General features: G+C 42.7%; 1 protein-coding gene across 2 annotated transcripts in view; it reads left to right on the top strand.

Annotated features, from left to right (window-relative positions):
• Positions 1–15,168, top strand: part of LOC119650737 (nucleolysin TIAR-like) — a 360,280-nt gene that overhangs the window by 139,528 nt on the left and 205,584 nt on the right. The window contains exon 1 of one of the 2 annotated variants that reach the window (XM_038053801.1): positions 14,744–14,776. The exons of the other annotated variant lie outside the window; for it this stretch is intronic. Coding sequence (XP_037909729.1) covers positions 14,759–14,776 — 18 coding nt within the window. The 5' untranslated portion in view covers positions 14,744–14,758. Of the gene's footprint in view, positions 1–14,743; positions 14,777–15,168 lie in introns of those variants that run through there. 2 annotated transcript variants of the gene reach the window in all.

Below are 15,168 nucleotides of genomic sequence, written 5' to 3'. Positions count from 1 at the left end.
CGAGTCTTGGCGGTGTTTACAGATGACTTACGCGCCATCGTTAACGGTTCACTGAAATACACTTCTACTCTTTCCAGGACTTTACAAGAGACTCGCACCTCCTCCTCTACTGCCCAACTAGCAGTATCGCACGAAATGGTTGTTGGAAGCATCTGATTTGCGCGGAAAGCGCCCATAGATTGGCCTTTCCTCACGGGACCACTTTTAAGCAAATAAAGAAGTTCCATATAGACTTGGACTACTATTTCGTTGGCGCGGTGCTCTGAGTTCGAATAACAATATCACCTCAACTCCAAGTATATGGCGGCAACGTCAGCACCGAAAAACGAAAAGCAACAACGTCAAATCGTACTATTCAAATGAGAACAATAAAGATAGATGACTACAGCTTTGAGACGGTTTATAATCTCTCCTATCTAGGGTCGAAATCACAGCCGATAACAGCTACGATGATGAAATCTGCGCACGATTGTTGACAACCAACAAAGCCAACATCTCATCATAGGGTCAAAGTTCTTACTGTACAGACAATAATCTTGCTAGTCCTCTCGCAATGACTTGGGTTTTTGGTAAGAAAACGTCTCGTTCGAGAGACGAATCCTTCGAAGAATTTGTGATCCCCTACATGAGGATGGACGATTTCGTAGCCTATATAATCACGGAATTCATGAGTGGCACCATGGTTACCATGTCTGTTTGTAGATAAAACTCGGCTTAATAGGTTGCGGTACGTGGTTCACTTAATCCGTAAGGATGAGGATGATCCAAACCAGAAAATTTAAAAGGGCGGGTCGTATCTGGCTACCAAGGATGATCTTCAACCTTCCCACCAGCTTCTCTGGTCATTTTCTTGCTCTTCTTTTACATATTTCGTCTACTTACATCTACCGGCATATTACCGATGGATGCCCTTGTCGCATCGAAGTACTTTCTTGTATTTTCAGCTGTCTATTGTAGATTTTTCGAATGTTTGAGTAGAGAATCCGGTGTATTTCTTATTGAGCACTCATCTCTTGGACTATCCAAATATAAAAACACCTGATCGTTGAACTTTTCAGTGTGTTCCATCTGATTCTTATTTAAGATTGGAACCACTTAGCTCGAATTATTTTGTTTAAACTAAATGAAAGCATCGCATAGGGGAGCGTAAAACTAACTTTTGTCCTCGCTTATTACAGCTATAACTCCCATTATCAACTACCGATAGGTTCACCTTGCCGGGAATTGGTGATATAATGGAACTTTAAAGATACGCACTAAATCTTGATATCAGTATCCAGCATAGTTTATTAAAGTTCGTATTAGTAAACGTCCCCACATGCTATCTTCTCTCAGGCGCCCCGTCATGAATTTCCCATATTTATGCACAAAGCCTTAATTGCTTCCTTTATTAAAATGTGAAATTGCTCTCAATATTGTCACTCAAAGCAACTGAACTGTACTGAAATGTACTCAACTGTGCTGAACGGAGCCTAAACAGAGCCTCACGTCCGTAAGCAAGTACACAGAATCTGCTTGTTAGGGGAGAGATAGTGACTTAAGGGTGAATCAGATGAGTTATTGCTATTGGATTGCATACTGACGACTACGACAATATCACGATGATATGATATGCAATAGTTTAGAATAGGACGATTGCATAACATTTCCGATTTATCTCCCCATTATTGGAATTCAAAAGGACCAATATCCCGGTCTAGATAATGAGAACAAGTAGAGCGATTTCCTCGACGTTTCTGCAGGCCGACATTGCAGCCACCGTAGAACTAGCGACAGGCCAGGGTATCATCAATCTATTTCTATCGATCTACGTATCTCGAAGCGATGGGGTTGAAATGGAGAATAGCATAGACAAAGCAAAATATCAATATTGGAAGTATTGAAGTTAAATTGTGTTCAAATACGCATCCGATGTAAAGGGAAGATCGTATGATGATGAAATTGATTAAATATAAGGAGGGATTGATGTGTTTGTACTATGATGTGCTGTTTGCTCTTGCCTGGTGTCCTATTACAACAATGCCAATCAGTTATTGTTGCTCGCAGCGGGCAGAATTGGATATATGATAACAATGGTGGGTTTGCATCGCACTAAGGCATGGAGAGTTGTATTAGCAAGCGAAGTAGGATTATTAATATTTCTGTTTGTTGCGGACTCTGGTTCTACTAGCCTTCAGCATGGTGATATTTATGAAATGAAAACTCACAAGTTACCGCTTTACCACAGTTCCTAACTTACCTGTTTCCCAGCTTTCCCCGTCCCAGAACCAATTTTTGCTAATGCTACACTTCCTACTTTATACCCCACAGGCGGGAACTTTCATAAGGGTAGCGTTGGAAGGATAATAAATAAATTCATTCTAGAAGAGTTTACATTTAGTTGAAATACATTTCCGCCTTTCAGGTAGGCGTTTGCAACAGGAATGAAGTGTACGTACGTATCAGGACAAGTACTCTGCACGTGTAAAATATTTTCGCTATTTTCCACCAAGTTTGTTGCGTTGTTTCGCTGTTTTAAAATCAAATATGAAAGAAAGTTGGTAAAGAGTGCGGTTGGGCAAATTGAATGCCTCCTTTTTCACCATAACTTTTAAATTTAGTATCTCCTGGAAGTATACCCGCAGAACGAAAGTAGAAACACACTGCGAAGTGTATATATTAACTTGAAAGAGAACGTCCAAAAAGCGAAAATGGAGCATAGCTTTTTTACATCTGCACCAAAAAATGCAAAAAAATAGTCCTAAAGTGAAGCTAAATCCAGTTCATATTTATTCAGGGTGAAAATACTGAAATATTTCTCAACAAATTTAATCCCTTTAAGATATATTTTCATAATTTTATTTGAAAGATTTTTCGTGTTACTACTCTACGCTAACAATTATGACTTGGTATTTCTTTGGATGTAGGGTCCTAAGTGGAAAACGGACGAATGCTCTGCGGAATTAGATGAGATCTTTCGTGGATGAGAACATGGGAACTGCGGTACTTCCAAGTACGGCTTTTCTCAGAGAAATCAAACACGAGGGGATCGAGTCTCTGGCTGTACGGTGTGGGGAAACCCCGTCACACGCGGATTGCCGCATACGCCTCTAACTGTTTTCCATAACACAACAGACTAAGTTTATGTCGAAAAACATAGAGATTGGCCAAATCAACCTGCAGAAGCTCCCTCCTACCTATTGGCAGCGAGAATAACAAAGCTACAGGATTTCCCCTACATCTTTCTGGTGCAAGAGCCGTGGGTTCGATTTAACAAAATCTGTGGCATTGGATCAGTAAAGGGGGCTAGGATCTTCTACAACGAAAGATCCATAAGACCGAGACCTTGCGTCCTGATGTCAAGACGGTTAGAGGCACTTATGCTGAGACAATACTGTTCCCAGGACTTAGCTACAATATCAAATAAATGGCGAGAGGAAAAACATCTTAGTTGCCTCCGCTTATTTATCCTATGAATTTTTGTATCCTCCACCGACGCAAGAGCTTAGCGATCTGGTGGCGTATGCAGAATCAAGTGGTCTTGAGCTCTTAGTAGGTTGCGATGCGAATGCTCAACATATTTGTTGGGACAGTAGCAAATGCAATCCAAGAGGGTAGAAGCTGTTTGATTTCATCACTTCAACTGATCTTATGACTGCAAACGTAGGGCGCGCCGCTACGTTCGTGGGACCGAGAAGAAGCGAAGTAATTGACCTAAAAATCTGTACCTCAAAATTGTTAGAGTTGACACACTGGCGAGTGATAGACGAGGTCTCACTGTCAGATCACCGATATCTAGAATTCAATCTGACTATTGCGGGCGAACAGTCTGCAGTACAAAGACGGAACCCAGGGAAAACGGATTGGACAAAGTTCAATGAACTTCTTGGCAATAAAGTACAGTTCCCTTTGGCGCTGGAAGATGAATTGAAAACTCTGAACTGCACACTTTTAGAGTGCTATGAAGAGGCTTGTCCCATTTCCGGAGGCCAAAGCGGTAAAACGGTTCCTTGGTGGAACCGAGAACTGCAAAACTCAGGAAATCAACCAGGCGCTTCTAAACCGTGCTTGCAAAAGTAACAAGAACGCAGACTTTTTAAATTTCAGGAACTCACAGTGTAAATATAAGAGGCTCGTTAGGTGTTTGAAACGAGACTCCTTTAGAGCGTACTGTGAGGAACTGGAAGGCTGTGCAGAGTCCTCAAAATGGATGAGTCGGCCACGAGCTCCAGAGTGGATTCAGTACAGATCCTCCTGGAAGTACACCACCCGGGAGAACGGGTGAGAGAAGTGGTAGGGGGGGGGGGAGTTGACGGTTCTTGCAACCCCTTCAACACGCAAGTGTTGCAAGGGGAACTGGAAACTGCGAAAGTGGTTGTTACCCATGAAAAGGTGAGAGCTGCCATACTGTCCTTTGAACATTTCAAAGCACCTGGCATGGATGGCATTTATCCGGCAAAGCTAAAGGAGGGTATGGAGCATTTAGAGCGACCTATAAGAAATATTTTTCGACGATGTCTTGTTCTGGGCTATGTGCCTTCCTCTTGACAACAGGTTAAGGTAGGCTTCATATGGAAACCTGGGAAAGATGACTATTCTAATCCAAAGAAGAGTCTGCTCTTCATTCTCTGGTCACAAAGATAGAGGATGCAACTTTGAATGGTAAGTACGCGATGGGGGTGTTCGTGGACATTGGAGGGGCTTTCGACTGTGCGCCTTTTCAAAAACTTTGTGATACTGCCAGAGCGCATGGTGTTGATGATGCTTTAATTAAGTGGATCCATGCTATGCTAACGCAGATATTGCTGTGCGCTGAGGTGGGTGTCGATCGCTACCTGACTGCAGAAACAGCGAAGGGCTGCCCCTAAGGAGGTGTGCTTTCACCACTTCTGTGGAGTATGCTGATCGACTCCCTACTATGCGAACTGCAAAATTTGCCAATACACGCCGAAGCTTATGCTGATGACAGAGTTGCACAGAGCTTTGGAAGAGTTACTAGGAGGACTGAACCCAGTTCTTACAATGCCTTCCGATTCTCATGTCCACATACATCTGTTTGGTAGAAGATATGAAGTTATTCTGAAGCGTAGAGAGGACTGGGAAAACGCAGAAGAATGCGTGGCGAGATATACGGAAGTCTTCTACACCGATGGCTCAAAAACAGAAGAGGGTTCTGGAGCCCGAATCTACCTCCCGAATAAAAACGAGAAGTGGGCTTTTCCTTTAGGACAATATGCAAGCTAAAGTTTATGCGATCCTAAGGGCGGCAAACTGGATGATTGACAAGCGGTTGAAGGGCAGGCGTATCGCAATCTGCTGTGACAGCCAAGTTGCATTCAGGGCATTGAGTAGTCCCTTGATCACCTCGAAAATCGTTCAAGAATTCAGAAACCGTTTGAACTCTATCTCTAGATAGAACTACTCTGGGTATCTGGTCACTGTGGCGTAGAGGGGAATGAAATCTCGGATGCTTTAGCGAAAGAGGGGTCAATCTCCCCTATGCCGGGACCGGAGCCAGCAACTGGAGTATCAGTAGCATTGGCTAAGTCTGTTTTCAAAAACTGGGAACAAGCTTGCCATAATGATAGGTGGAAGAACTAAGTGCTGCTCGACACATCAAACTTTTCCTGCCAGAAGCGAACATGCGTACCGCAAAGTTTATCCTGTCGAAAAGCAGGAGGACTTTCAGGTGTATTGTGGGCATTCTGACAGGCCATAATTCACTAGCTGGGCATATGTTCAGAATATGAATTACTCAAAATGATACGTGTCCCTCCTGTAATGAGGTATGAAAGGTTTTGTTGATTTTTTATGTAAGAATATTTGTTTCCACGATGGTTCCACTTATATAAAGTTCATAGTATATATACGTTGAATATACTCGATATTCAATTCGACATTTTATCTCTTAGCGAATTGTTATTTGACGCGAATGGAGCAACTTTGACCCATCAAACTTTTCAGTATATAATAATAATCGTTGGCGCAACAATCCATATTGGATCAGGGCCTTGAAGTGTGTTAGAGCACTTCATTCAAGACCGTAACGGTACACTAGGAGGCAATGTGGTCAGCATTGCGCTCGCCCGAGATTATTACCCTGATTTGACTCAGGTACTCATTCACAGCTGAGTCGACTGGTATCCGACGTCAAATCACGATGCAAATTCCACTGCCACCAGTGAGATTTGAACCGCGACCTTCCGTATGACAGCCTAGTGCTCTAACCACTGAGCTATCCGGACTTTCAGTATATAGGTAGCGTCATATCTATCTATCTTATTGCAATATTTAAGGAATCTAGGAATTTTCAAAATATGAAAATATACCATTATTAACTTTATTTGAGGAGATATCGTAACTGATAGTATTATGAGGCCTAGATACCAAGTGCACGGACCACCATAATTTTTTCAGAATTTTTGGTTTTTAGGAACACGTCTTCGAAGAAATTGTCCCTTTTCGGGCCCTCGCACTCCTCAATTCGAAATATACTAATCGAGACCTCTCATTTGACACCCCACTTGACTATATTCGTTGAAAAAAATATTGCAGCCGCGCCTTTTATGTTACGTGTATGGGGCCCGACGGTAAGTTCAACATGTAGCAACGTAATTTACCGCATGCGTTCATAATTTGCTCTGAGTCTGAAACTAAGTAATCTTAGAAGGCTGCATGGTCTTCACAAACCATACAGGCGTTTGGAACCACCATGCAGCAGCTACTGGGTGCACCTCTTTTGGTATTTTTTTGATGCCCCAGACGTCGCAGTAGGTGCTGCTCTTCACTAGAAGATGAAATAAAGCTGGCGGTCGTTGGGTTTTCGACACTAGCATTTCGGTACCTAACTTTTATAAGCCATTTTTCTTCGGACATTCAACACGTGTCCGGTAAGGACAACTCAGTGTCTGAGATCAACTTCCCAGCTTCAGTCGAATTTTCGACCCAGAAGTATGACAGGTGTCTTAACAGTCTGATGTCGGATACCAAATACTACATATATTCTGCTCATTTTCCTCTATTTGCTGCAAAATTTCTTAGAAGGGAACTAGGCATATATTCGGGCAGCTTTTCGCATGATATGTTAGTATTTCACTCAGTGCACAATCTTACGCACCCCGGCATCCTGACACAACGAATGGACTAGTCAGTAACAAATATTTGTGGTCATGTAAAAAGACGTCACTTTGGCCAAAAATTGCATCGCATGGTAGAAGTGTAAGGCCACTCGGGGTATTATATACATATTAACTTTTTAGGTCCTTTGCGAAACACGCACAGCTACAAGTTTTGCCTCATGATCACTCTCTGCACTCAGCTGATGTCCGACCGGACCAACTGGGAAGAAATTTTCTCTCATTTTTTGGGCCACAGAGCCCTCCTTTTAAGGTAAATTTTCAAATTTTCAATACGACTGACCCAAATCTAGTTTGGGTCTGAATATAAAGCAGTGTTCACTTGGGTTATCACTCATGTCGTATTTGTATAAAGGAACGATTATCGCCTGTAGTCGCTTTCGGTCACGCTGCTCCCAGGACAGAAGTAAATCATGCACGAAACAAGCACAAGAGTGAACACAAACCTCCACGACGGTTGGGCCTTGAACATAAAACAACAAGATCCAGAGGCGGATTGTTCATAAACTCAATCAATGATCTGTATGTTTAATGATCTTCTAAATCACCGGTTCCAAATTCTCTGGAAGCGGTAAGAGTGGACACTGGTATGCGTTTTTCAAAGCCTTAATCGGTCTATGTCATCGACTTTAAAGCCGCCTACGATAGCATAACCAGGGTAAAACTGTACACGGCCGTGAGAGAATTCGGTATCCCGACGAAATTAATAAGACTGACTAGGCTGACCCTGACCAATGTGCGAGGCAACATAAAAGCAGCAGGATCACTCTCAAAACCATTCGACATCAACAACGGTCTACGACAAGGGGATGCGTCATGCGTCCTCTTTAACCTGGCCCTCGAGAAAGTGACCCGTGATGCTGAGGTAAATGCAAGAGGTACGATCCTCTTTAAGTCCCCCCAAATACTGGCCTATGCTGACGATATCGACATGATGGGAAGAACCACCCGAGACGTACAAACTGCCTTCATCCAGATCGAGCAGGATTGGTGCGAGATCTTGGGCTGCACATCAATGAAGGCAAGACAAAATATATGGTGATAAAGTCAGCACCGAAGACGAATCAACCAACAACATCAAACCGCACTGATCAAACAGGAAGAATAAGGATAGGAGAATACAAATTTGTGACCGTTGACAATTTCTCCTATCTAGGGTCGAAAATCACAACCGATAACAGCTACGATGATGAAATCCGCGCACGGTTGTTGGCAGTCAACAGAGCCTATTTCAGCTTTCAAAGACTGTTCCGCTCGAAACGTCTCACCATAGGGTCGAAGCTCTTACTGTACAAGACTATGATCTTGCTTTTACGGATATCGAATTGGTGGACCTCGGCGCAAAACCGGGATGTCTGGAGTTCCTCCTTAAGGTAGGCCTAGACCGGATACCGGTTGTTGCCCCGTTGATGATGATGAATCGGTCTTTGTCTTGTGTACTTTACGTGTATTGACGTTGATAGAGGAGTCTTCTTCATCCAATTTGAGTGCCACCGATTTTACCTTTCACCAAACGCCTAGCTTCCTTGTGTCCAATCTGTCAGAATGTTACATATCTGATAATACAGCAACGCTTATGTCCTCATTTTCAAGATACTTCACGTTTTTCGCTGTGCATCTCTCTCTCATCGAGGTGAATTCTTTCCTAGTTAATGTTCATTCATTTTCGTATACCTTAACCAGTTTCATTCACACCACCAGTTTGCCTTTCTTCCATTCCCTCTTGTAGAAGCAGAGGAGATAATTCTGATAGCAAAAATTTGGCGGTTCAAGTTTTCTGAAGTCGTTCCGCTCCTTTTTTTTGTAGAAAGTTTATGCAATAATCTACCGGACTGCCTGGCTGTAGTCGGGTTGGTAACTTCTCTCATTAGGGGAATTGTTTTATTCTGCTTCCTGGCTTACGGTAACGTACGTATTAAGGGAGAAACTTGAACCATGTTAGATTCCAAAATCTGTGCCTCGGTTACAACTGATTGCTCTAAATTGTCGTTCGAAAATGAAAAAAAAAATACTAATTTAAAATTGTTTATTCGATTAATTATTTTTTTTTATTTTATCGAACTACTATTCATTACTATTCAAAAAAGAAATCAACGTTAATAATTTTATAGACTAATTTTCACCATCAACGGGGTAATAACCGGTATCCGGATTAAGCCTGATATAATAAGGAACTCGAGACCTCTCGCTTTTGCGTCGAGGTTCACCAATTCGATATCCCCAAAAACTCTCTGTTGTCCTAACCAACGCCATGGCACCATTTCGGACAGGGTGTGCCATACCTTATTTTGCTACCATAAATACCAAAATACACTTTTCTTCTGGATTTCGTCGGTTGTGATTCTCGACCCTATATAGGAGAAATTTTCAACAGTCTCAAAGTTGTAGTCTCGTATATTTATTCTTCCTGTTTGATCAGTGCGGTTTGATGTTGTCGGTTGGTTGGTTTTCGGTGCTGACGTTGCCACCATATACTTTGTCTTGCCTTCATTGATGTGCAGCCTAAGATCTCGCGCTGATAGTCGCCTGCTCGATCTGGATGAAGGCAGTTTGTACGTCTCAGGTCGTTCTTACCATGATGTCGATATCGTCAGGAAAGACCAGTAGTTGGGGGGACTTAAAGTCACTTTCTCGAAGGCCAGGTTAAAGAGGATGCATGATAGGGCATCCTCTTGTCTTAGCCCGTCGCTGACGTTGAATGGTTCCGAGAGTGATCCTGCTGCTTTTATCTCGCACTTTTTCAGGGTCAGGCAAGTCAGTTTTATTAATTTCGGCGGGATACCGAATTTTCTCATTGCCGTGTATAGTTTTACCCTGGCTGTGCTGTCATAGGCGGCCTTAAAGTCGATGAAAAGATGGTGCAACTGATGTCCATATTCCAACAGTTTTTCCATCGCTTCCCGTAGGGAGAAAATCTGGTATGTTGCTGATTTGAATGGAGTGAAGCCTCTTTGGTATCATCATCATCAACGGCGCAACAACCGGTATCCGGTCTAGGCCTGCCTTACTAAAGAACTCTAGGCATCACCGTTTTGCGTCCACCAATTCGATATCCCTAAAAGCTGTCTGACGTCCTGACCTACGCCGTCGCTCCATCTTAGGCAGGGTCTGCTTCGTCTTCTTTTTCTACCATAGATATTGCCCTGATAGACTTTGCGGGCTGGATCATTCTTATCCATACAGATTAAGTGACCCGCCCACCGTAACCTATTGAGCCGGATTTTGTCCACAACAGGACGGTTATGGTATCGCTCATAGATTTCGTTGTTATGTAGGCTACGGAATCGACCATCCTCATGTAGGGGGCCGAAAATTCTTCGGGGGATTCCTCTCTCGAAGGCGGCCAAGAGTTCAGAATTCTTCTTGCTAAGGACCCAAGTCTCCGAGAAATACATGAGGACTGGCGAGATCATTGTCTTCTACAGTAAGAGCTTTGACACTATGGTGAGACGTATCGAGCGGGACAGTTTGATATGGGCCAATTATATTCTGTGCGTATGGGGCTCGTCCCCACGTTCTCGAGGAGGGCGATCAGACCCGAATCTGCAAGGGACTCATCTGAAGTGGCTCTGTCACGAAGCCTCACCGGCGGTTATCTGGTACCATATGAATATGCTCCAGAAGAATTCTTGGAGGATGTGTTCTCGGCCCGGTTATTTGCGGTTGGCCCCCTAGTGGGAGTTTCATGGTGGTTGTGGTTATGCTTATATCGCGGGCAGAGCTCCTCGGAGCTCGAGCGTGGAGTTGCGCTGTACAACTCGGGTGCCGTACTCCTTAGTTGCGGCAGAGGTGTTAGATAGGCCTCGCATCCACTGGTATGAATGCCTGCACTCAGTATAAATCAGGACCGCTGTGCTTGCATGGCGGGGCTCTGATTCTGTCTTTCTTTTTCTTCAGCCTTTGTCCCGTTTACAAGCGGGGTCGGCTCGTCGTGATCGGCATTGCCATTTAGCTCTATCGAATGCCTGATCTGGGTGGAATCTCGAGGCTTTCAAATCCCCATCCAGCGTCTCAAGCCACCGTTGCTTAGGTCTTCCTTTTGGTCGTTTACCATCGACTTCGATGTTCAGACCAATCTTGGCAAGTGAATTCTCGTTTGCACGAATTGCGTGACCATACCATCGAAGACGCCTCTCTCGCAACTTTTCCACGATCGGTGCAACCCCATAACGATCGCGGATATCCTCATTTCGGATGTGATCTAAACGTGTGACGCCACTAGTCCAACGTAGCATCTTCGTCTCCATTACCGCAAGACGCCGTTCATTGTCTTTTATGGTCGGCCAACACTCAGAACGATAGAGAGCGACTGGACGGGCGACATTGCAGTAAATTTTAGATTTGAGACGTTCGTTGATACGTCGATCACAAAGGAACACCAGTTGTGGAACGCCACTTCATCCAGGTTGCGTTAATGCGTGAAACAATTTCATAACGCAGTTCTCCATTGGTTGATAGCGTTGACCCGAGGTATTTAAATCGCTTAGTTCTGGGCAGATCACTGCCGCTGACAGTGATTGTGCCTGTTTCATGGGGATCGGTCGTCAAAAATTCAGTTTTGTTTAAATTCAATCTGAGACCGTGTTGCATGAGGCGATCATTCCATTTTTAAACAAGTTGCTCGAGATCATTTTTGCTATCAGATGCTAGGAAAACATCATCTGCATAAAGCAGTGTGTAGGGCGCTGGACTTTGGATATCCCGTGTGACGGTGTCCATAACAAGGACAAAGAGGAGTGGTGAGAGGGCACTTCCTTGATGAACACCAACAGAGACACGAAGCGATTTTGATACTCCCGCCATACTTCGAACTTTACTTTTCGGATCGTGGTAGAGCAATTGAACCCAGCGCACGAGTTCTTCTGGCACGAAGTGTTGTCGAAAAGCATACCAGATGAGTTCGTGTGGTACACGGTCAAACGCTTTCTCTAGATCCAGAAAGGCAATGTAAAGAGGGCGATGCTTCTCACGGTGTTTCTCCATGAGTAACCGCGCAGCATGTATTGCGTCAGTAGTTCCGCAGTTCTTGACAAATCCGGCTTGATTCACGGTTATTTCAACGATTTCGCGAATACGGTTGTCAAGAATGCGTTCAAAAATCTTCATGGTATGGGAAAGTAACCATGAAGATTTTTTTGAAAGCATTCTTGACAACCGTATTCGCGAAATCGTAGAAATGCATGTAGTCAGTTTGGTTGAAAGTGGTCCCGTCTGGATAGGCCCACTTATGTTTGTGGACTGCTTTCCGAACCAACCAGGTACTTCCAACAACAATTTCTGGCGATGCTGCTAACTGAATAATTCACAGACCGTTGTCATTGGTGTCCCTGTATAAATTATGGGAGCCAACGTATCGCCTGAATACGGGTTCCGTTCCTACTTGACTGTTAAAATCTTCCAGTATGATTTTGATATCATTCTTGGGACAGGCTTCGAGTGCCGCTCAACTACCTCGTAGAAGGTATCCTTTTCCAACTCTGCGGTCTCCACTGTAGGGGCGTGAACGTTTATAAGACTTATATTCCTAAGTTTGGTTCGCAAACGAAAGGCCAAAAAGTGGCAGCGCAAAACTGGTTAATTATTTAAAGGACTCATTCTCACAGACTACTCAACCGAAATTCTGAATCTGAAAAAAACGAAAAATATGGTCCATGCAATTGGTATCTAGACCTCAAAATACTCTCACTTCCGATATCTGCTCAAACTTTAGGTCCGTAAGAATGCAATAATATAGGCTTTAATATGAAGCATCATGCTGGAAAGTTTGGTGGAAATCCTACTGCTATTTACAAAATTATAATAGCTTAAAGTTATCTGTTTCTCGTCAAATCTCTACACTCTAAGAAAATAAAATGTTAGTGCCATGTCGAATTGAATATCGGATATATTCAACGTATATACACCACAGCTATATATAATGGGAGCCACCGTGTATTTAAATATTCTTACATAAAACAAGACCTTTCATTCCTGAAGGGCTGAGCTGTCGACTTGTTTGAGATTTTTCTAAGCTTTCAGCTTTTTCTTCATAAATGCTCTCAATCCAGTGATATTTTGTGCTCCCCTTTTTGGCGTGGAAATTTGGAATGATTTAGCCAAAAGTAAATTATTTTTAATTCGGTTTTTGACTAAACCGCAGTAATTTTACATTTTCTCGGCTTGATTTACTTCCCTTGGCATCAGAAGTAACTTCGGCTTTTATTGCGATGCTAGAGGCTTTTATTGTAACTAAATAATGTTGTAAAGCTTAGCACGTGTCCAAACAATTACTATGTATAAAAACTAATTTTTCTATATAGAAAATGGTAGGCGAAAAATAAGTCGGGAAACAAGAAGCTGAACGCTTCAAGTGTGAAAGGTTTTGTGTATTTCTTTTAAAAAACCATTTGTATGTACATTTGTCCCATTAGTACCTAGCACATAATATATGTATATATTATATGAGAATATCCACTTTCGGGTGATACTGACATTCAAAGTCTTGAATTTGCAACCACTTTCATATATTATAACTATGTTGGTAATAGTGTGGTTTCCACCAAACTTGGTAGGATCATGCTCTATGTTATAGTCTATATTGCTGCATTTCGTGATTGGAGTGTGCACTTAGGGGTGTTTCGCAGCCAATTACTAAAAAGTATTGTAATATACAATACTACTATTAACTTTATTTGAGCAGATATAGTCATGGTGGCTATCTCGGAGCCTAGGCACCATATAGTGACAGGCTTGTGATTTTTATCAGATTTTTCTGTTGGATAGTTTCTGTGAATGGGCCCGTTAAAGAAATGATCACTTTCCATCCCCCCCTTTTCTGGCAAATGTCGAAACTAAAAAGGCTTCAGAAAGTACTAACCGAAACCTCCCATTTGATACCCCACATGACGATATTTGGTGGACAAAAGTTACACCCCCTTGCGCCTGTTTTAAATTCGACGTAGAAGAATATAGCCGACTGACTGTATGTGTGAGCGTTAGTTCCCACCTTTCCACCAAACTTGGTGTTAATCGCTACAACCGTCTCTGAGGAAACTGCGCGTGACAGACAGACAGACAGATAGTAAACCGGTTTTAATAAGGTTTTGTTTTACGCAAAGCCTTAAAATGGGAAAAGAACAGGTTTTGGCTTTGTGCCAAATTGACCCAATGCGGTACAAGTGTTCTCTTTTGAGAGAAGAAGGGGGGGGGGGGGGGAGAGAGAGAGAAAAGGAGGTCTAATTCCAAACCGAATGGGTTACTTCCACTTCATGGAGAATATGAAGCTGCTAATTTCAACACTCGCCCTATAATGAGAGTATCTTTATACTTCCAAACAAAATTAACTCATTCTACACTACACTGTATATACCTTTATAATTTCTATATGCATTTGACACTATTGGGACAGTAACGACTACCTACAGCTATATGGCCTACAACCCCCTACTACTATCGGCTTTAACTTCATCAAATATTCCTTTAAAAGCCCTTTATTCTGAAAAACGCGTGTAAGCACAACATTTCTGCTGCAATCCACGTTTTTATTAATAACCATCTTCTGAATGATGTTTTTGCATTCTTTCAGTTTTTTTCTGTCGCCTATTCCAAGAAAAGCTGAAACTACGGAACATATTCTGTGCGTTCGCCGCAATGCACAAGACCTAATGCGTACATACATCAAGGTAAACGTTACTTTTCTTCAGTGAACATGGTCGAATTAGCCTCAAAAGGCAATTTAACTGCCGTTTTACTCGTAAGGAAGATAGATTTATCAGGACAAAGGGGATAGCACAAAAAATCCCTTTGGGTCACTATGCATACAACGGCTAACAATATCTGTTGCCCTACTTACCATTACCATCACCAAACTGGCAAGTGGAAAAAAAGTAAAACGGAATTCATCAGAAATACTCACGGGAAGCACACCAGTGCACAGAAACGTATCGAATCATCCCTTTTAAATTACCGCAGTTTATTTGCCTGTACACATTGAATGTATAATCCACCAAATCCTTTTCCCAACGGCAATGTTTTGCTATTTTATCTTAATGACGGAACAGGAAAAATATTGAAG

Source organism: Hermetia illucens, chromosome 3 (genome assembly GCF_905115235.1).
Source record: "Hermetia illucens chromosome 3, iHerIll2.2.curated.20191125, whole genome shotgun sequence".
NCBI classification, from domain to species: Eukaryota; Metazoa; Arthropoda; class Insecta; order Diptera; family Stratiomyidae; genus Hermetia; species Hermetia illucens.
This window is presented reverse-complemented; position numbering and strand designations above follow the sequence as displayed.